This window comes from Neofelis nebulosa, chromosome 2, assembly GCF_028018385.1.
Source record: "Neofelis nebulosa isolate mNeoNeb1 chromosome 2, mNeoNeb1.pri, whole genome shotgun sequence".
Classification (NCBI taxonomy): Eukaryota; Metazoa; Chordata; class Mammalia; order Carnivora; family Felidae; genus Neofelis; species Neofelis nebulosa.
In genome coordinates this window covers 176,387,009-176,407,401 of record NC_080783.1, presented here as the reverse complement: position 1 = coordinate 176,407,401, position 20,393 = coordinate 176,387,009, and the positions used below count along the sequence as shown (strand labels likewise).

At 37.7% G+C, this 20,393-nt stretch overlaps 1 protein-coding gene across 7 annotated transcripts in view; it reads left to right on the top strand.

Moving 5' to 3' along the window:
• PRKAA2 (protein kinase AMP-activated catalytic subunit alpha 2) overlaps positions 1–20,393 on the top strand; it is a 91,362-nt gene that overhangs the window by 40,776 nt on the left and 30,193 nt on the right. For 6 of the 7 annotated variants that reach the window (XM_058717275.1, XM_058717274.1, XM_058717277.1 and 3 more), the window contains 3 exons: positions 9,220–9,313; positions 10,005–10,149; positions 19,373–19,460. In XM_058717275.1, the coding sequence (XP_058573258.1) occupies positions 9,220–9,313; positions 10,005–10,149; positions 19,373–19,460 (327 nt within the window). Of the gene's footprint in view, positions 1–7,156; positions 7,472–9,219; positions 9,314–10,004; positions 10,150–19,372; positions 19,461–20,393 lie in introns of those variants that run through there. The other variant, XM_058717278.1, reaches the window with a different exon arrangement.

Sequence of the window (20,393 nt, the reverse complement as noted above, 5' to 3'; positions counted from 1 at the left end):
CCGAGTTCTTTAGAAGCAGAAATTATGTTTTTTTCTTCAATTTAACAAATTTTTATTGAGCACCTGCTATATAATAGGAACTGTTCTATCATTGGGGATACAGTGGTGAAAGACATGGTTTCTGCCCTTGTGGAGTTTATGTTCTAGAGGTATCTAGCAGTTCTAGATAGGGAGTAATCAAATTAACAAGATTACTTTAGGCAGTGATATGTGCTTTGAGGAGAATGAAACCATATGGTTCTGTTCCAGGGTGTGATTAGCGAGGCAGAAGTGTTAATTCAGATTAGGTTGTGGGGAAGACCTCCCTGAAGAGGTAAAGTTGGAACTAAGACCTGAAAGATTATTGGGGCACCTGGGTGGCTCAGTTGTTTGAACATCTGACTTTGGCTCAGGTCATGATCTCACGGTTCGTGAGTTTGAGTCCTGTATTGGGCTCTCTGCTGTCGTCACAGAGCCTGCTTCGGATCCTCTGTCATCCTCTCTCTCTGCCTCTCCCCTGTTTGCTCTCTCTCTCAAAAATAAGGAAACATTAAAAAAATAAATAAAAGATTAAGATCTAGCCATCTAGTGACATGAGATGACTATAGTGTAGAATGGGTGTGGGGACAGAAGTGGAAGCAGACCAGGTAGGAAGCTGTTGCTATAGTCCAGCTGAAACATTGTGATTATGGTGACTTTACCCAAAGTGATAGTCTAGATTTGTGCTGTCTGGTATAGTAGCCACTAGCCACATGTAGCGTAAATTTAAATTATTTAAAATATTTAGTTCTCTGGTCACAGAAGCTGTTTTTCAGGTGTTTAATAGCAACATGTGGTTAGTGGCTATTGCATTGGACAGAGACTGCATAAAACATTTCTGTCAATGCAGAAAGTTCTATTTGACAATACTGGTCTAGGTGGGGAGAATTGATGGATTCAGTATGTAGTTTGGAGATAAAACGAATGAATTACTGAGGACAAGAAAGTGAATAAGAAATATTGTGTGTGTGTGTGTGTGTGTGTGTGTGTGTGTGTGTGTGCGCGCGCGCGCATGCGCGTGTGCCTGAGCAACTGAGATTTTGGATTTCGGTGTGAGCAGCTAAGTGGTGATAATGATGCTGTTTCTCAAGATAGGGAGAATGGAGGTGAATCATGTTGGGGTACAGGTGGGCATCAAGGATAGTTGTTTTGGCCACGTTAAGTTGAGAATCGCATTGGACATCTAAATGGAGATGTTAGATACCATGTTTATCTCCCTAGCACCTCGCACAGTGGCAGGTGACATTTTGAATAAGGTCCTGATGGTTCTGGGAGGACAAGAGTCAAAGAATGAAAGTGTAAAGAACATGGTATACTGGGAACAACACTCTTGCTCGTCTGGTGCACAGAGTATGTGTAGGGAAATGGAGGAGAACAAGGCCAGAAAGTTAGTTTATTCATCCATTCATTCAGCAAATGGCACCATTTAGGCCACTTGGAATGCGTCAGCAAACAAAAAGTTGATAATAGCATCTCTGCTCATATGGGGCTTCTATTTGTGTGTGTACGTGTGTAGTGCAGGTTGGTGGGAAGATAGTAAACTTTATATTAGTAAACTATATTGTAAGATAGTGGAGAGGTGAGGGAATATACCATGCAGATTATCTGGGGAGGAAGATAACTGATGGAGGGAACAGTAAATACAAAGGCTCTGAGGTGGAAATACAGTCCAGAGATCAAGGGAGCAGAGTCATTCAGTCCTCTAGGCAGTGTGATTCAGGGGGAATTGGAGTAAGAGGTGAGGACAGAGACCTAAAGGGGAGCCAAACTGTGTAGGCCATTGTAAGGACTTTGGCTTTTACTCTGAGTGGGATGGGAAGCCATTAGAAAGTTTTCATCAGAGATATGATATGACCTGACTTACGTTGAAGCAGGGAAGCTAGTCAGGAGTCCATTGCGGTATTCTTGGTGGCTTGGAATAGAGCATAGTTTGGAGGGTGTTGAGAAGTAAGCATCTTCTGTATATGCTTTCAAGTTAGGGTAAATAGCATTTGCTGAGAGAGATTAGATGTGGATTGTGAGAGGAGAGAAGTCAGTGATTGACTCCAAGGTTATTTGGCTTTGGCAAATAAAAGAGTGAAATAGTTGCCATTAAGTGAAATGGAGAAGATTGTAGGAGGAACAAGTTAGAGGTGGAGGGTGGAATCAAGAATTTGATTTTGGTTTTACGTTTTGTTTTTTTTTTAAGTTTTTTATTTTGAGAGTGCGAGTGAGCACTAGTAGGGAAGGGTCAGAGAGAGAAGGAGAGAGAGAATCTCTGCACTGTCAGCGCTGAGCCTGATGCGGGGCTCAGACCCACAAACCATGAGCTCATGACCTGAGCCTAAACCAAGAGTTGGACCCTTAATTGACTGAGCCACCCCGCCACCCCTGGTTTTGTGATATTGAGATGCTTATTAAGCATCTAAGCAGAGATAAAAGTAGGCTACTGAATATGTGATTCTGGAGTTAAGGAACCGTGTAAGATAGAAATTTGGAAGTCCTCACCATATAACTAGTAGTTAAGATATTTAAAGCCCTAAGACTTGATGAGATCACCAAGGATGTGAGTACAGATAAACAAGAAGTTCATGAATTCATCTCTAGGGCACTATGATGTTAAGATGTCCAAGATGAGGAGGAACCAACAGAAGAGAATGAAAATGAACAGTTATGAGGTTGGAGGAAAACCAGGAGAATCTGGTATCTTGAAGCCTAGTGAAGAACATATTTGAGAGAGAGATTATTAACTATTCCTTTCACTGCTAAATATTGAGTAAGATGGTGCTGAGAATTGATCATTAGATTTGGCAAGGTGGAGATTGCTGGTGTCTTCAAAAAGGACCTATTAATTGTAATGAGGACATAACATAAATCCTGTTATGAGGGGCTTAGGAGAGCATTTGAGATGAAGGAGGAGTTATTAACAATATACAATTCAGGAATTTTATTAAAAGGTAAGGAGATAAATAGGAGTGGTAACTAGAGGGGAATGTGGGGTCTACTTTTAAGATGGAAGATATTAATGCTTGTATACCAAAGGGGATGGTTCAGTCAAGGTGGAGAGAGTGATACAGGAGAAAGAAGAGCTCGTTGCAGAAAGCAAGCCCTTTAGTAGGTGGGAGGAAGGAATCCAGTGAGTAATTGGAAGAGTTAGTCTTTGATAGTAAATGACCATGGAGAGCAGGGCCGTGTGTGGTGGAGGATGAGGGGGTCCAGGAAATTAGAGGCCATGTATTGATTGGACAGATCTCCCATGTACACCCTAAATGATGACAACAGTAGCAGTGGGGAAAAAGACATTAAGTCAGAATGAAAGGGAGTGGGCAAGGAGATAGGTTGATGACTATAACAAGAAAAAGTATTGGGTATGTAATCTGATGATGGCCTGTACTTCACAGACAATGGGATTTTTGAGTAAGAACGTTTTGAGTGAGGGTTTCCTTAATTTTTTTTATTAAAAAAATTGTTTTTAAGGTTTATTTATTTTTGAGAGAGAGAACATGAGCAGGGGAGGAGAGAGGGAGGGAGACACTGTTATTTGAAGCAGCCAACACAGAGCCTGATGCGGCGCTTGAACTCACGAACCCCAAGATCATGACCTGAGCCAAAGCTGGACACTTAACCAACTGAGCCACCCAGGTGCCCTGAGTGAGGGTTTCCTTTAGATCATAATATATTATTAGATTATGCAAATTGGCTAGCTTTTAAAATTTCCGTGTGAATTAATCTAGGATCTGATCAGCAATGGCTGCTAATTTCTCAAAAAAGAAAGACATACATTGTATGCCTTTGCCTGGAGGTACACAGCACCATCTAGTCCTTCAAAGGAAAATAAAAATCAAAATGAAATCTGATCTAGGGGTGCCTGGGTGGTTCAGTCAGGCGGTTAAGCGTCCGATTTTGGTTCAGGTCATGATCTTACGGTTCACGAGTTTGAGCCCTGTGTCTGGCTCTCTGCTGACAGCTCAGAGGCTGGAGCCTTCTTTGGATTCTGTGTCTCCCTGTGTCTCTGCCCCTCCCTGCTCACACTCTCTCTGTCTCTGTGTCTCAAAGTTAAACATTAAAAAATTTGGGGCGCCTGGGTGGCTCAGTCGGTTGAGCATCCGACTTCGGCTCAGGTCACGATCTTGCGGTCCGTGGGTTCGAGCCCCGCGTTGGGCTCTGGGCTGATGGCCCAGATCCTGGAGCCTGCTTCCGATTCTGTGTCTCCCTCTCTCTCTGCCCCTCCCCCGTTCATGCTCTGTCTCTCTCTGTCTCAAAAATAAATAAATGTTAAAAAAAAAAAAAATTAAAAAAAAAATTTAAAAAAATGCCATCTGATGCAATCTCTAGATCTGACAGGGTGCTATAAATTGTTCATTATGTTGCCATAAAGGATGGATCAGCCAAATAAGACCATGGAATCCTCTACAGGACAAGCCACTGGTTTCTTCAACAAAAGAATGCAAAAGAAAACAGAGGTAGAGGAGCATATATAAATTAAAAAATACATGAGAGACATTATTAATCAGTTGCAATGTATTGATTATATTTGCATCCTTAATTAAAATATTAAAACAAAAAGCAAAAAGATATTATAAGCTAATCAGGAAACCTATTTGGATATTTGATGACATTTGTGATTTGTTAAATTATGCATTGATAACAGTGTTGCATGGGTATATACACGTACATTTTTTACGGCTGTTAGTTTTTAGAAATACATATAGGTCTATTTACAGAGAAAAATGAGAGCCAAATCCAGTGGGAATTGATTAAAAATATATACTTTTATCAAGTTAATAACCAAGACATATTAATAATCTTTTAGAATGTTAGAGAAGATACTGATTTTTTCTGTATATCCATGTATAAATAAAGAAAGTATGATCAACCTAATAAAAATGGGCACAGGACAGGAGTGAGCATTTCATAAGAAATGTGTATGGTGTTTTCCAAGGTTGGAGAATATCTAAATCCACAGATTTTCTAAACATTTTAGTATTGCCAAGATGTTTTTGGAAAACAGTTGGCATTATTTTCTATAATTGGACATTCACATAAACTATGACTCAGCAATTTCATTCATAGGTGTATATGAAAGAGAAAATCTTGCCATATATAAGAATGTTCACAGCAGCGCAATTGATGGTAGCAAAATTGTGGAAAAAATTTACTCTCCAGTGGTAGATTGGATGAATAAATAGCTTCTCCATTAACAGGAGAGTAGATCAATAAATACAATGAAATATTATATAATGGTCACATCAAATAAGTATAGCAAACACAGCATTGTGGATGGATCAATAAAACAGGTCCCAAAATACTACATATAGCCTGATACCCTTTTTTTAAAGCTGAGAGCAATTAAAATAAAAATATACGTAAGAGTATGAATTTTACATACATATGAAGATAAAGGGACACACACACGCACACACACACACACAATGTATAAAAGAGAAAGCAAGGGAAGCAGGAATGGGATTCAGGATGATGGCTAACTTGTTTGGGGAGAAGCAGTAGAAGGGGGAAGAGGACTGCACTGTATAGTTAGCTGGAAGGTATTGTTCAGGTCCTAGGTTTTTGTTTGGGTGATGGGTTTGCAGGTGCTTATATTAAAAATAGTAATTAAAAGTAGGCCATTCATGGACCAATAAATGAACTAAGAATAATGATTACTAATTTCTTTAATAACTGACTTCTAAATAAAGAAAAATACGCTATATATGCAGCTATATAAATAATTTTAAATCTCTATGGATGTAACCATCAAGGAGGTTTACTCATGAATATTGATTTTTGTCTAACTTTAGACAGATTTTTCCTGAGTTCTGTATGCTATTTAAATGGATAGTGCTTAAAAATGCATATAACTTGGTCAGCTGGAGAATGCTTGAGGTTTTGGGGGATACTGGAATTTTTTTGCCTAATTATACTTTTTCTGAAAAATGTTTCTAAAGCATGTTAGTTTACTTTTCTGTTGTATTAAGAAAATGATGATATGAATGAGTTTCATGATTGAATTTCTTATAATGCTTCAATGTGGTTATCATTTTGGAAGGCACAAAAATTTAGCTTACTCTGGCTAGGTTTACGAACATAATCCTGGAATTTGCCTTTTTACCTAAGTCCCACTATGAAACTGTTTTCTTAGGGGCGCCTGGGTGGCTCAGTCAAGCATCCGACTTCGGCTCAGGTCATGATCTCACGGTCCATGAGTTCAAGCCCCACGTCAGGCTCTGTGCTGACAGCTCAGAGCCTGGAGCCTGTTTCAGATTCTGTGTCTCCCTCTCTCTCTACCCCTCCCCTGTTCATGCTCTGTCTCTGTCTCAAAAATAAATAAACATTAAAAAAAAAATTAAGGAAAAAAAAAAGAAACTGTTTTCTTAGGATTTCTTTCTTTTAAAAATCATGTTTCTTCTTGTCTTGACTTCATTCTAGTTAACTGAAATTTTATTCATTGAATTTTTGTTGTAATGTTGCCCTAATTATTCTGGTTTTGGCTCCGAGCTGGTCACAATTATTATTATAAAAGTGCTAATTTATTTATTTACTTATTTAAATGCTTTGTTACAGATACTTCACTAGGTGCACACTTAATCACTGTATAGATCACCAGCTGAAGTACAAGCCCTGAAGGGAAGGGAGTGCTCTGTGAGAGCAGAAAGGGTGACCTGGGCTTACGGAGTGACCTTCTCTGCTTAAGCGGAGATATAAAGGCTGACTGGTGGCCAGTTACAGGTCCGGGTACAGGTCATAGTACAGGACTCACCTTAGTAGGCACTGCTTAGACAGATGCTGAGGCAGGAGCAAGTGCAGCACAAATGGAAGAAATAGTGCCCTCTAGTGGTGGGAATCAAAGATGAGACAGTGTAGACACAGGCGGGGGTGCCTGATTCACTCAGCACCTAAGAGCACTGGGACTCCCTGAAGATTTTAATTAGGAGGCTACTGAAGAACAGATTCATGTTTTGAAAAGAATACTTGTCTGATGTCTGTCTTCCTCAGTGAGTGTAGGCTCCACAACTAGAGACAGGAGCCATTGATCTCACCGAGTGCAATACATGTAGATTTGCAACAAATAGTAAATGTCACAATTTAATAGCTCAGTGTCTGGCACACGGTATAAGTGCTTATTAGTAATGTTGGCTGTGGTTTTCATCGCTCTAGATTCGCCTTTAATGTGCACCGTGGCTACTTTGGAGTTAGAGGTTTCATGAAATAGTTCAATCCAACAGTATCCACTGAAGACCTGTGATATACGTGGAAGAATCAGCAGCTAAGTTTATTAGAATTTCATCACTTGTTTTTTTGTTATGCCCCAAGGATGTAACAGAGCAGAAAAGCGATAGAGAATTCTGTTAATAAACCAGATTAGCCGGCAGTGAGTTGACTAGGTGCTCCTGCTTCACACTATTCATTTTATTCAATTAGAGTTTGGTGCCTGGTAAGATTGCTCTTACAGAATCATTTCTTCTGGAGTTCTCAGGTAAAATTCTCTTTTCATAGTTCATTTGAAGTAATCTTAACTTTATTCTTCAGTGGTGTTAGTTTATTTTATATAAAGTGGTTACTGTGTCATTTTTCATCCAAAAGACTAAAGATTGCTATTAGGAATATTTTTTTGAAGATCTATAATCATTTTTATACTGTAGCTTTAATATTTTACTTTTTTCAAATGTTTAATTTACACATGATGTATCTTTTCTTAAAATATATAGTATGTGGTTACATGACCAACTACCGGGCCATTTTCCTTTCCTTTTTAATGGGGAATAATAACCAGAACCACCATGTAGCACATACTTGCTTTCGTGCACATTAGTAAAAAAGTACTCTATCTGGGTGGACGAATTTACCGAAGGGGTCTCCTGCTTCTGACACATTGAACAGGGTAGCATCTGGGCCACTTTTCAACTCCTACTTGTGTCTTCACTGGGTGCCTGGAAGCCATGCAAAAACTACACAGCTATAGTTAGTGGCCCTAAATAGTAACTCAGTAGAAATCACATATTGCTCACAATCAGATTATAGATAATCCTTTATAAACAAAGTTAAAACTTTAATAATTGTATTTAACTTGTTTTCAAAACTTTGTTAAAATTGTGTATATGGGGAGAAGTCTTTTATGAAATTTTTTTCAAGTAGAGCTAAGATTCTTATTTTTTTAATGTTCTCAGCTTTGCCGAGAAGTCAATTTAAGAAATATATATATAAACACACATTCATATATATGTCTATTTAATTTTTTACTATGGAACGTTTTTGATGTATACAAAAAGTAAAGTGATAAAGCCTCATGTATCCATCATTTGGCTTCAATGATTGCCAGTGTACTGTTTTATCTGCTTCTTTCCACTTCTCTCACCCCAAATTATTTTGAAGTAAATCCCAAAATATTATGTTTTTAATCTCTAAACTTTTCACTATCTGCTCTGGAATATAGACTCTTTATTTAAAAAACACAAATATAGATCATTATAACACCTAAAAAATTAAAGTGATTAACAATATTATCAACCACCCAGTCATAATTCAGACTTTGGTTCATAAATTTTTTTTAAAGTTTATTTTATTTTGAGAGAGAGAGAGAGACGGAGGGAGAGAGATCAGGGCAGGGTGGGCAGAAAGAGAGAAAGAGAATTCCAAGCAGCCTCCGCTCTCTTAAGTGCAGAGCCCAGTGTGGGGCTCAATCTCATGAACCGTGATAGATCATGACTTGAGCCGAAATCAGGAGTCAGATGCTTAACTGACTGAGCCACTCAGGTGCCCCTTGATTTACTTTTAACCTATAGCTCCCCCCTCCCTTTTTCTTTTCTCATGTTTTATTTGTTGAAGAAATGGTTATTTGTCCACTTTCTGCATTTTGCTGATTAAATCTCTTGTATCATTTAACCTTAACAAGAGTATTTTTAATTTATGTTTCAATATGATACTTGATCTCCAGACTAAAAAAAAAATTGTTTAAATGGAGAAATTAATGCTTACTTTTTCAAGAATGACGGATTTCAAAGAATTTGTAAACACGAAAGGGAGGATCTGAAGAAAAGTCCTTAAGCCTCAGAAAGGAGAGAATTTTGTAAAGCTATGTTTATAGCTCTGTGATTGTTTTGATAATTTGTTGCCATCTTAAAATATTGTAAAGCACTGGAATATAAAATTGTAGCAATAATATACTAGCTTGATTTTTTAAATTAAACTAACATTTTTTTATGATTCTTTTTATTTACAAAAAAGATACCAGGTGATCAGCACTCCAACAGATTTTTTTATGGTAATGGAATATGTGTCTGGTGGTGAATTATTTGACTACATCTGTAAACATGGACGGGTGAGTAACTTATTATCTAGTACGATAAACCCCTAAGCTAAGAAAGATAGTAGGAAATAGTAAACCACAAAGATACCTACAAAGTCAGGGTTGCTTCTGTAATAAAGCCCAACTAAAGATACAGAATAGTAGACATATTTTCTTTCTTAAAAATATACATTTCAAGGGGCTCCTTCCTGGCTCAGTGAGTGCAGCATGTGACTTTTGATCTTGGGGTTGTACGTTCAAGCTCCACATTGGATGTAGAGATTACTTAAAAATAAAATCTTAAAAAAAATAAACCTTTTGAAATACTGATTTTAGAGAACATGTTCCACTTAGTTGCCAACATGATATTTGTGTTTTCAGAATGAAAAATCTGTTGTATAACATGTTGAAGCTTCGATTATTTTCTTTTCGGAGCACTTTCATAGAAGTTCTGTTTTACATTATGTTTGTTGATTGCCTAAAACATTGTGCACATTTAGTGATATTAATTGAAAATCATATTTTCCTGGCAGCACAGAAAAACCTTGTTGATTAACATGTTGACCTTTAATGCAAGTTTTTGGTTTGTTTATCTGACTTGTTGAAAATTCTGACCCAGTTCTAATTAGCTTACACAGTTACGTTTGGGTTGATTATAAAACTGAAACTCTTGCTACGAAGATGTCCTAAATATTCTTAGTGCAGCTTCTGTTATACTTGCTAGGTTGAAGAGGTGGAAGCAAGGCGCCTCTTTCAGCAGATTCTGTCAGCTGTGGATTACTGTCATAGGCATATGGTAGTTCATCGAGACCTGAAACCAGAGAATGTGCTGTTGGATGCTCACATGAATGCCAAGATAGCGGATTTTGGTATGTAACTCCAAGGTTGTTCAGAAATGTACTGGTTGCCTTTTAAAAACGTGTCAGTAGCGAGTGTTAAGGTACGAATTTGCAGGTTCAACTCTGCAAATCCTATACCATGAAAAGGGATTAGTTGCGCAGTCTCCAGGCTACCTTATTGTATTCATCTAAACAGTTTTTTAAAATGCAAATACTTCCAGAGAAGTTAGGGCTAGCTTCAAGGTAAATCCATTTAATCTGCATTTCCTTCTAAAGGAATTCTTAACTGTTATTTTTGTGGGGGTCACAAACTCCTTTGAAAATCTAATGAAAATACGGAAACTTCCTTTGATGAATGTACTTCAAGAGGGGTAATGAAAATTTATATGCAGCTTTGGAGACTTAAAGTCTTTCTGAATTGATCAAGGGTAAAATCTAACAACTTGCTAAAAGAATAGGAGTTTTGGTCAAGAGTAAACAAAAAGGTGAAATGTAAATTTAAGGCACCGAACACTTTCTGGGGTAAACAAACCTGGAAAGAGTACCATAGTAGAGAATTTGGCAAAAACACTAGGAGGTGAGAGATTATAGAAAGATAGAAAGGTACCAGAGTTCAGCAGTGCTTATTTATAATTTTTGTAATAATTTTGTATATATTTAATAGTAATAATTGTTATATAATAATATATAATTATAATATTATAATTATATATAAATACATGATCATGTATTTATATATAATATAATTATAATATTATAATATATATAAATACATGATCATGTATTTATATATAATATAATTATATATAAATTTATAATTATATATAAATATATAATAATAATAATATTGTCTAATTTTGTATAATCTTTAAAAACTAGGAAACTTGGGCAGGCCCCTTTTGGGACACCCGAGTGGCTCAATTGGTTAAGTGTCCTACTTCAGTTCAGGTCATGATCTCACAGTTCATGAGTTTGAACCCCACATCAGGCTCTGTGCTGTTGGCACAGAGCTCACTTCAGATCCTCTGTCCCCCGCCCCTCTCTCTGCCCCTCCCCACCAGAAATAAATAAACATTAAAAAATTTTTTTAAACAAGGAAACTAGTTTCCCTGTTTCACTTTCTTTTCTTTTTAAAATTAAAAAAATTTATTTCTTCATAATTTATTGTCAAGTTAGCTAACATACGGTGTATACAGTGTACTCTTGGCTTCAGGAGTAGATTCCCATGATTCATTACTTACATACAGCACCCAGTGCTCATCCCAACAAGTGCCCTCCTCAGTTTTCTTCACTTATTTTTCCCTCTCCCCGCCCCCCCCCCCCAGCAACCCCCAGTTTGTTCTCTGTATTTAAGGGTCTGTTATAGTTTGCCTTCCTCTCTGAAACTTATTTTTTCTCCTTCCCCACGGTCCTCCATTAAGTTTCTCAAATTCTACATATGAGTGAAAATATATGATACCTGTCTTTCTCTGACTGACTTATTTCACTTAGCATAATATCCTCTAGTTCCATTCATGTTGTTGCAAATGGAAAGATTTAATTCTTTCTCATTGCCAAGTAGTAGTCCATCTTCTTTATCCATTCATCAGTTAATGGACATGTGGGTTCTTTCTGCAATTGGCTATTGTTCAAAACGTTGCTATAAACATTAGGGTACATGTGCCCCTATGAATCAGCACTCTTGTATCCCTTGGCTAAATTCCTAGCAGTGGTATTGCTGGGCCATAGGGTAGATCTATTTTTAATTTTTTGAGGAACCTCCACACTGTTTTCCAGAGAGGCTGCACCAGTTTGCATTCCCACCAACAGTGCAAGAGGGTTCCCGTTTCTCCACATCCTTGCCAACATCTGTTGTTGATTGAGTTGTTAATTTTAGTCACTCTGACCAGTGTGAGGTGGTATCTCAGTGTGGTTTTGATATGTATTTCCCTGATGATGAGTGACATTGAGCATCTTTTCATGTGTCTGTTGTCCATCTGAGTGTCTTCTTTGGAAAATATCCATTCATGACTTCTGCCTGTTTCTTCACTGGATTGATTATTTGTTTTTTGGGTGTTAAGTTTTGTAAGTTCTTTATAGGTTTTGGATACTAACCCTTTATCTGATATCTGATAAGTCATTTGCAAATAACTTTTCCCATTCGGTCAGTTGCCTTTTAGTTTTGTTGATTATTTCCTTTGCAGTGCAGAAGGTTTTTATCTTGATGAGGTCCCAATAGTTCATTTTTGCTTTTATTTCCCTTGCCTTCAGAGACATGTCGAGTAAGAATTTGCTGCGGCTGAGGTCAAAGAGGTTGTTGCATGTTTTCTCCTGTAGGGTTTGATGGTTTCCTGTCTCACATTTAGGTCTTTCGTTCATTTTGAGTTTATTTTTGTGCATAGTGTAAGAAAGTGGTGCAGTTTCATTCTTCTGCATGTTGCTCTCTAGTTCTTCCACCACTGTTTGCTGGAGACGGTCTTTTTTCCATTGGATACTCTTTCCTGCTTTGTCAAAGATTAGTTGGCCATACATTTGTGGGTCCACTTCTGGGTTCTCTATTCCATTGGTCTGTGTATCTGTTTTTGTGCCAAAAGCATACTGTCTTGATGATTACAGCTTTGTGTGCTAGAGGCTAAAGTCTGGGATTGTGACGCTTCCTGCTTTGGTTTTCTTTTTCCACGTTACTTTGGCCATTCAGGGTCTTTTGTGGTTCCATACAAATTTTAGGATTATTTGTTCTAGTTCTGAGAAGAAATAGCAGTGTAATTTTGATTAGGATTGCACTGAATGTAGATTGCTTTGGGTAGTATTGACATTTTAACAGTATTTGTTCTTCTAATTCGTGAGCATGGAATGTTTTTCCATTTCTTTGTGTCTTCTCGAATTTCTTTCGTAAGTTTTATATAGTTTTTAACATACAGATCTTTTACATCTTTGCAACTGATTTCTGTACATTGATTTTGTATCCTGTGACTTTGCTGAATTCACGTATCAATTCTAGCAGCTTTTTGATGGAGTCTTTTGGATTTTCCATGTAGAGTATCATGTTATCTGTGAAAAGTGAAAGTTTGACTTCTTTGCCAATTCAGATGCCTTTTATTTCATTTTGTTGTCTGATTGCTAAGGCTAGGACTTCCAACACTATGTTAAATAACAGCGGTGAGAGTGGACATCCCTGTCATGTTCCTGATCTCAGGGGGAAAGGTCTCAGTTTTTCCCCCTTGAGGATGATACTAGCTGTGGACTTTTCATATATGGCTTTTATGATGTTAACGTATGTTACTTTTATCCCGACTTTCTTGAGAGTTTTTGTTATGAAAGGATGCTGTATTTTGTCAAATGTTTTTTCTGCATCTATTGAGATCATGTGGTTCTTATCCTTTCTTCTATTAATGTGATGTATCACACTGATTTGCAAATATTGAACTAGCCCTGCAGCCCAGAAATGAATTCCACTTGATCATGGCAAATAATTCTTTTAATAGACTATTGAATTCGATTTGCTAGTATCTTGTTGAGAATTTTTACATCCATGTTCATCAGGGATATTGGCCTGTAATTCTCCTTTTTTGTGGGGTCTCTGGTTCGGGAATCAAAGTAATGCTGGCTTCGTAGAATGAGTCCAGAAGTTTTCCTTTCATTTCTATTTTTTGGAACAGCTTGAGAAGGATAGGTATTAACTCTGCTTTAAATGTCTGGTAGAATTCCCCGGGAAAGCCATCTGGTCCAGGACTCTTATTTGTTGGGAGATTTTTTTTTTTTTTTTAAATGCTTTATTTGGTTTTGAGAGAGAGAAGTGCGCACAAGTGGGAGAGGGGCAGAAAGACACACACACACACACACACACACACACACACACAGAATCTGAAACAGGCTCTAGGCTCTGAGCTGTCAGCACAGAGCCCAACGTGGGGCTCAAACTTGGGAACAACGAGATCATGACCTAGGCTGAAGTCAGATGCTTAACCAACTGAGCCACCCAGGCACCCCTGTTGGGAGATTTTTGATAACTGATTCAATTTCTTTGCTGATTTGGGTCTGTTCAAATTTTCTGTTTCTTCACGTTTGAATTTTGGTAGTGTGGGGGTGTTTAGAAATTTGTCCATTTTTTCCAGGTTGTCCAATTTGTTGGCATATAATTTTTAATAGTATTCTCTAATAATTGTATGTATTTCTGTGGTGTTGGTTGTGATCTGTCCTTTTTCATTCGTGATTTTATCTATTTGGGTCTTCTCTCTTTTTAAGAAGTCTGGCTAGGGGTTTATCAATTTGGTTTATTTTTTCAAAAAACCAACTCTTAGATTCATTTATCTGTTCTCTTTTTTTTTTGGATTCTGTATTGTTTATTTCTGCTCTAATCTTTATTATTTCTCTTCTACTGGCTTTGGGGTTTCTTTGCTCTTCTGCTTCTAGTTCCTTTAGGTGAGCGATTAGGTGTTTGTATTTGGAATTTTCTGGTTTCTTGAGATAGGCCAAATTGCAGTGTATTTTCCTCTTAATGACTGCCTTTGCTGCATCTCAGAAGGTTTGGACTGTTGTGTTTTCATTTTCATTTGCTTCCATATATTTTTTAATTTCTTCTTTAATTGTCTGGTTGACCCATTTATTCTTTTTTTTTCCTATTTATTTACTTAAATTTAATTTTTTAAATTTACATCCAAATTAGTTAGCATATAGTGCAACAATGATTTCAGGAGTAGATTCCTTAATGCACCTTACCCATTTAGCTCATCCCCCGTCCCACAACCCCTCCAGTAACCCTCTGTTCTCCATATTTAAGAGTCTCATGTTTTGTCCCCTTCCTTGTTTTTATATTATTTTTGCTTCCCTTCCCTTATGTTCATCTGTGTCTTAAAGTCCTCATATGAGTGAGTCATATTATATTTGTCTTTCTCTGACTAATTTCACTTAGCATAATACCCTCCAGTTCCATCCACGTAGTTGCAAATGGCAAGATTTCATTCTTTTTGATTACCGAGTAATACTCCATTATATATGTGTGTGTGTGTGTGTGTGTGTGTGTGTGTGTGTGTGTGTGTGTATATACACACACTGCATCTTCTTTATCCATTCATCCATCGATGGACATTGGGCTCTTTCCATACTTTGGCTATTGTTGATAGTGTTGCTATAAACATTGGGGTGCATGTGTCCCTTTGAAACAGCACACTTGTATCCCTTGGATAAATACCTAGTAGTGCAATTGCTAGGTCATAGGGTAGTTCTATTTTTAATTTTTTGAGGGGCCTCCAAACTGTTTTCCAGAGTGGCTGCACCAGCTTGCATTCCCAGACCCATTTATTCTTCAGTAGGATGTTCTTTAACCTCCATGCCTTTCCAAACTTTTTCTTGTTGTTGATTTCAAGTTTCATAGTGTTGTGATCTGAAAATATGCATGGTATGATCTCAGTTTTTTTATGTTTATTGAGGGCTGTTTTGTGACCCGGTAACTGTTCTGTCTTGGAGAATGTTCCATGTGCACTTGAGAAGAATGTGTATTCTGCTGCTTTTGGATGAAAAATTCTGAATATATCTGTCAAGTCCATCTGGTCCAGTGTATCATTCAAGGCCATTGTTCGTTTATTGATTTTCTGCCTAGATGATCTGTCCATTGCTATAAATGAAGTATTAAAGTCTCCTGCAATTACCATATTCTTACCAATAAGGTTGCTTACCTTTGTGATTAATTGATTGATATATTTGGGAATCTGTGTGTTGGGGGCATAAACATTTATAATTGTTAGCTCTTCTTGATGGATAGACCCCATAATTACAATACAGTTTCCTTCTTCATCTTGTTACAGCTTTTAGTTTAAAATCTAGTTTGTTTGATATAAGTATGACTACTGCAGCTTTCTTTTGACTTCCAGTAGCATGATAGAGGTTCTCCATTCCCTCACTTTCTGAAGGTGTCCTTAGGTCTAAAATGAGTCTCTTTTAGACAGCGTATAGATGGATCTTGTTTTTAATCCATTCTGATATCTTCTGTCTTTTGACTGGGGCATGTAGTCCATTTACATTCAGAGTTCCTACTGAAAGATATGAATTTAGTGTCATTGTGTTATCTGTAGGTTTTATGCTTGTGGCGATATCTCTGTTCTTTTATAGTCTTTGCTGCTTTCCACTCACAGAGTCCTCCTTAGGATCTCTTGCAGGGCTGGTTTAGTGGTTATGAACTCCTTCAGCTTTTGTCTGTCTGGGAAAACCTTTATCTCTCCTTCTATTCTGAATGACAGCCTTGCTGGATAAAGGATTCTTGGCTGCATATTTTTCCTGTTCAGCACATTGATTATTTCCTGCCATTCTCTTCTGGCCTGCCAAGTTTCAGGGAACAGGTCTGCCTCTACTGTTATGTGTCTACTCTTACAGGTTAAGGCCCATTTGTCCCTAGCTGCTTTCAGAATTCCCTCTTTATCTTTCTTTTTTGCCAGTTTCATTATGATATGCCATGGTGAAGACCTATTCTTGTTGAGTCTGAAGGGAGTTCTCTTTGCCTCCTGAATTTGGATGCCCACTTCCTTTCCCAGATTAGGGAAGTTCTCCGCTATAATTTGTTCAAGTAAACCTTCTGTCCCTTTCTCTCTTCTTCTGCTGGAACTCCTAGGATACAGATATTATTATGTTTCATTGAATGACATAGTTCTCTAATTCTCCCCTCATGATCTAGCATTTTCTTATCTCTCTTTTTCTTGGCTTCATCGTTTTCCCTAATTTTATCTTTTATTGCTGTCACTGCATCTCGTTTATTTTGCACCTCATTTGCAGCATTTCTCAATTCGTCGTGACTATTTCTTAGTTCTTTGATCTCTGTAGCAGTAGATTCTCTGCTGTCTTCTATGCTCTTTTCAAGTCTAGCTATTAATCTTATGACTGTTATTCAAAATGCTTGATCAGATAGATTGTTTATATCTGTTTTGATCAATTCTCTAGCTGTCATTTCTTCCTGGAATTTCTTTTGAGAATTCTTCCGTTTCATCATTTTGGCTAGTTTTCTGTCCTTTATGTGTTTTAATAGCTTGGTATATGACCTGCACCTGCAAGCACAATTATATTAAAAAGTGGTCGTACACTGTCCAGAACCTGGCCCTTCAGGAGGTGTTTTTGGAGTGTATTGCATGCTCTCTGTTGTTGTGACTCTGGTTGCTTTATCTCGTTACCTGTAATGGTAGTTTGGACCTTCTACTAGGCGTGCTTTGATTTGTTCATTGAAGTAACTCTGAAAAAAATTTAAAAATGGGTGTGGTGGTGGAAGAAGCCTTATCCCATACAAAGAGAGAAATGACGGGTGTTTAAAAAGAAAAGAACAGCAACCAAAAAATTGACCAGGCAGAGAGAGAAGCTATATTGCTTAATCCAGAGAGAGAGAGAGAGAGAGAGAAAGAAAAATAGAGAAGGTGATACAGGGGCGCCTGGGTGGCTCAATTGGTTAAGCGTCTGCCTTAGGCTCAGGTCATGATCTCACAGTTCATGGGTTTGAGCCCCACATTGGGCTCTGTGCTGACAGCTGTGGAGCCTACTTGGGATTCTCTGTCTCCCTCTCTCTCTCTGCCCCTCCCCTGCTCTTTTTCTGTCTCTCAAAATAAATAAATAAATAAACATTAAAAAAAAAAAAGAAAAAGATACAGAAGAGATGTAAAAAGAATGGATTAAAAATTATCTGCTTAAATAAACCAATCAGAATTAGAAGTAATAAAAGGAATGAAGAAAAAAAAATTTATATAAAATAAGAACTGACCAAGAGTCAAGTTCAGAAAATGCAAAACCACTGGACTGATACCTGATGGTGCCTTGGAACCTGTGACTGCGGTGCTGGTCTGGAACACTGTCTGCTTCAGTGTCGGTCTCGCTTCCGTAGATATGCATTTACCAGGCACGAAGGGGCGTGGTTTGGTGTAGGCAGGTCCTGCCTGCACTGTGGGTCCGTTGTCCCTTCCCTGAAGCCCAACCTTGTTGGCGATGGGGAGAAAAATGGGGACACCCCTGTCTCTCCTCCCCAGACCAGCTGTCTCCCACTGCTCTGTTCAGGCTGTCCACACAGTGCCGTGCAGACACAAGAGGGCCAGTTTGTCCCACTCCACCATCTCCTGCACCTCCCAGGCACTTGGCTAAATTCAGTCCCTGATGTCATAAAGGATCGTGCTCCGTGCGCCCCAGTTCTGGGGTAGTGCCACTCCGGGCCTGGGTGGCAGGTGTCCGCAGGGTCTTTTGTCTTTAGAGTAGATATATACCTTCTTCCCACGGCACTCAAGGGAGGGGGCTACTCTCTCCGACTGCGCCCCTGAGCTCGCTACCAAGCCTGGGTCTGGCTCTCCTCCTCCCCAGGCATGCATACAGGGCGGCAGACTCCAGTCTGGAGAAAGACCTGCAACCCTGGATCGTGTTAGATATTGGTTCTTTCTCTATTTTTTCTATTCCCTGGTCTGTGGTTTTTCTCTTGTCCAAATACAGCCCTACACTTCCACAGCCTCTCTTTCTCTTCCTTTTGTCTCTCCAGAGAAAGGGATCCCTCTCCTCTGTGCCTATGCCACCCATTTTCTCTCTCCCAGTTGACAGTCACACACCTATGGACCACCAAGTTGTCCCTGTGGGCCCCTAGAGATATTTCTGTCACCCTGTAGCCTGGATTCTTGGAATTCTGTCTTCTGGCCTCAGTATTGCTGTGTTTGAAGGACAAGGGAACTTTGGATCCCCCTACTTATAGCTCTGCTATGTTGACTCCTTCCCCCTAAAAAAAAAAAACTTTAAAAGGTGCCCCTTCTCTTTTGTAAATAAAAAAAACTCTTTAATATTATAGTCCAGTTAGATTTTTGGTTCAGTAGATTATTTTTTCTGTGTTGAATATAAGCTTTCCAAATTAAAAGCTTTTGGAACATAATCTTTATAAATAAGAACCTGGAGATTTTATTTTTAAAGGCTTTGAAAGCATAGGACAAAAAGTAATACGCTCCATTTCATTCTTTGAACTGTAGAAATGGGCAAATAATATTTTGTTGCTTTTATGTTTAGAAGAGTTCATATAATTTAGAACAACCTCATATTTGTCAGGTGAATCAAGATTTTTATTTAGAAAAAGGAATTCGAATCATACATGATGTGCTTTATCTTTTAGAGCTTAAGCATGCTGGAATGTTTTTTTCTAGTCTAACAAATACTTTCCACTACTTTTTTTCTAATAATTAAAAAATATGTATAGGACATTAAAGATATTTTCCCTCGTACTTATATCTACTTTTAAAAATATCTAGCATGAAGTAAACGTTACTCTTATTTTCAGGATTGTCTAATATGATGTCGGATGGTGAGTTTCTGCGAACTAGTTGTGGATCTCCCAATTATGCAGCACCTGAAGTCATCTCAGGCAGGTAATAATAGATGGGTGGAGAGTAAACTTTTCAAAATCTTTTGTTCATCTTAATAACATTTAATTATGATATATTCTGTTTAGAGGATAAGATTAACACAGTAGGAACAAATTGTCCTTTTGATTTTTCCATTCTTTAAGAGAGAATAGTTTTATTAAACAATTTTTTAAACAGTTTAGATTTTGTTATGAGTATATTTAATGATTTTTTTCTTTTTTCCAGGTGTAATTATTTTTATTCCTAGTTATTTTTGGTAGTATTACTGATAGAGTAATAACAGAGAATAAGTGTTGTGTTTGTTGGAAACACTTACAAAAGAATTCAAGCATTAAGTTCTTGATAGGACAATATTAGTGTCCCTGGTCCTATATATGCTGGCAATATGTAAAACGCCTAGGTTCCCGGGTGCAGAGTGCAGAGGTGTAAAGTCACTGAGACATTGCAAGGAAAAGAAGAGAGTATAAAATAGAGATGTAAGCAAAGAGTAAAGTGCTGAAGGAACAGATAAGAAGTATATTGATAATCATAAAACCCTTAGGTGAGCTTTTGTTCTGTCTGTTCTCAAAGTTCCATGAGTCTGTGATGATGCTAAATTATTGAAAAAAATTTTAAGGGAGTTTTTCCATTAAAAAAATGACTGAAAGGAGTACTGATTTTATTTTGATAAAGTACAGATAAGAGCATTTGCTATATTCAAGCATTCCTATCAGACAGTCCTTAAATAACATTTTTAATAAGGTACTATATAGACCATTATTTTATGTTTTATTTTTAGAACAATGAAGTTTTGGGGGGACAGTATTGTCACTTCATGAAATTAAACTGTACAAGTAGAGATTGGAGCTTACCCATTGGTATATAGAAAAAATGTTCATACAGATTGCAGTGATAAACTGAAGACTTTCTACAGTGACCAGTGTCTGTTTAAAAACT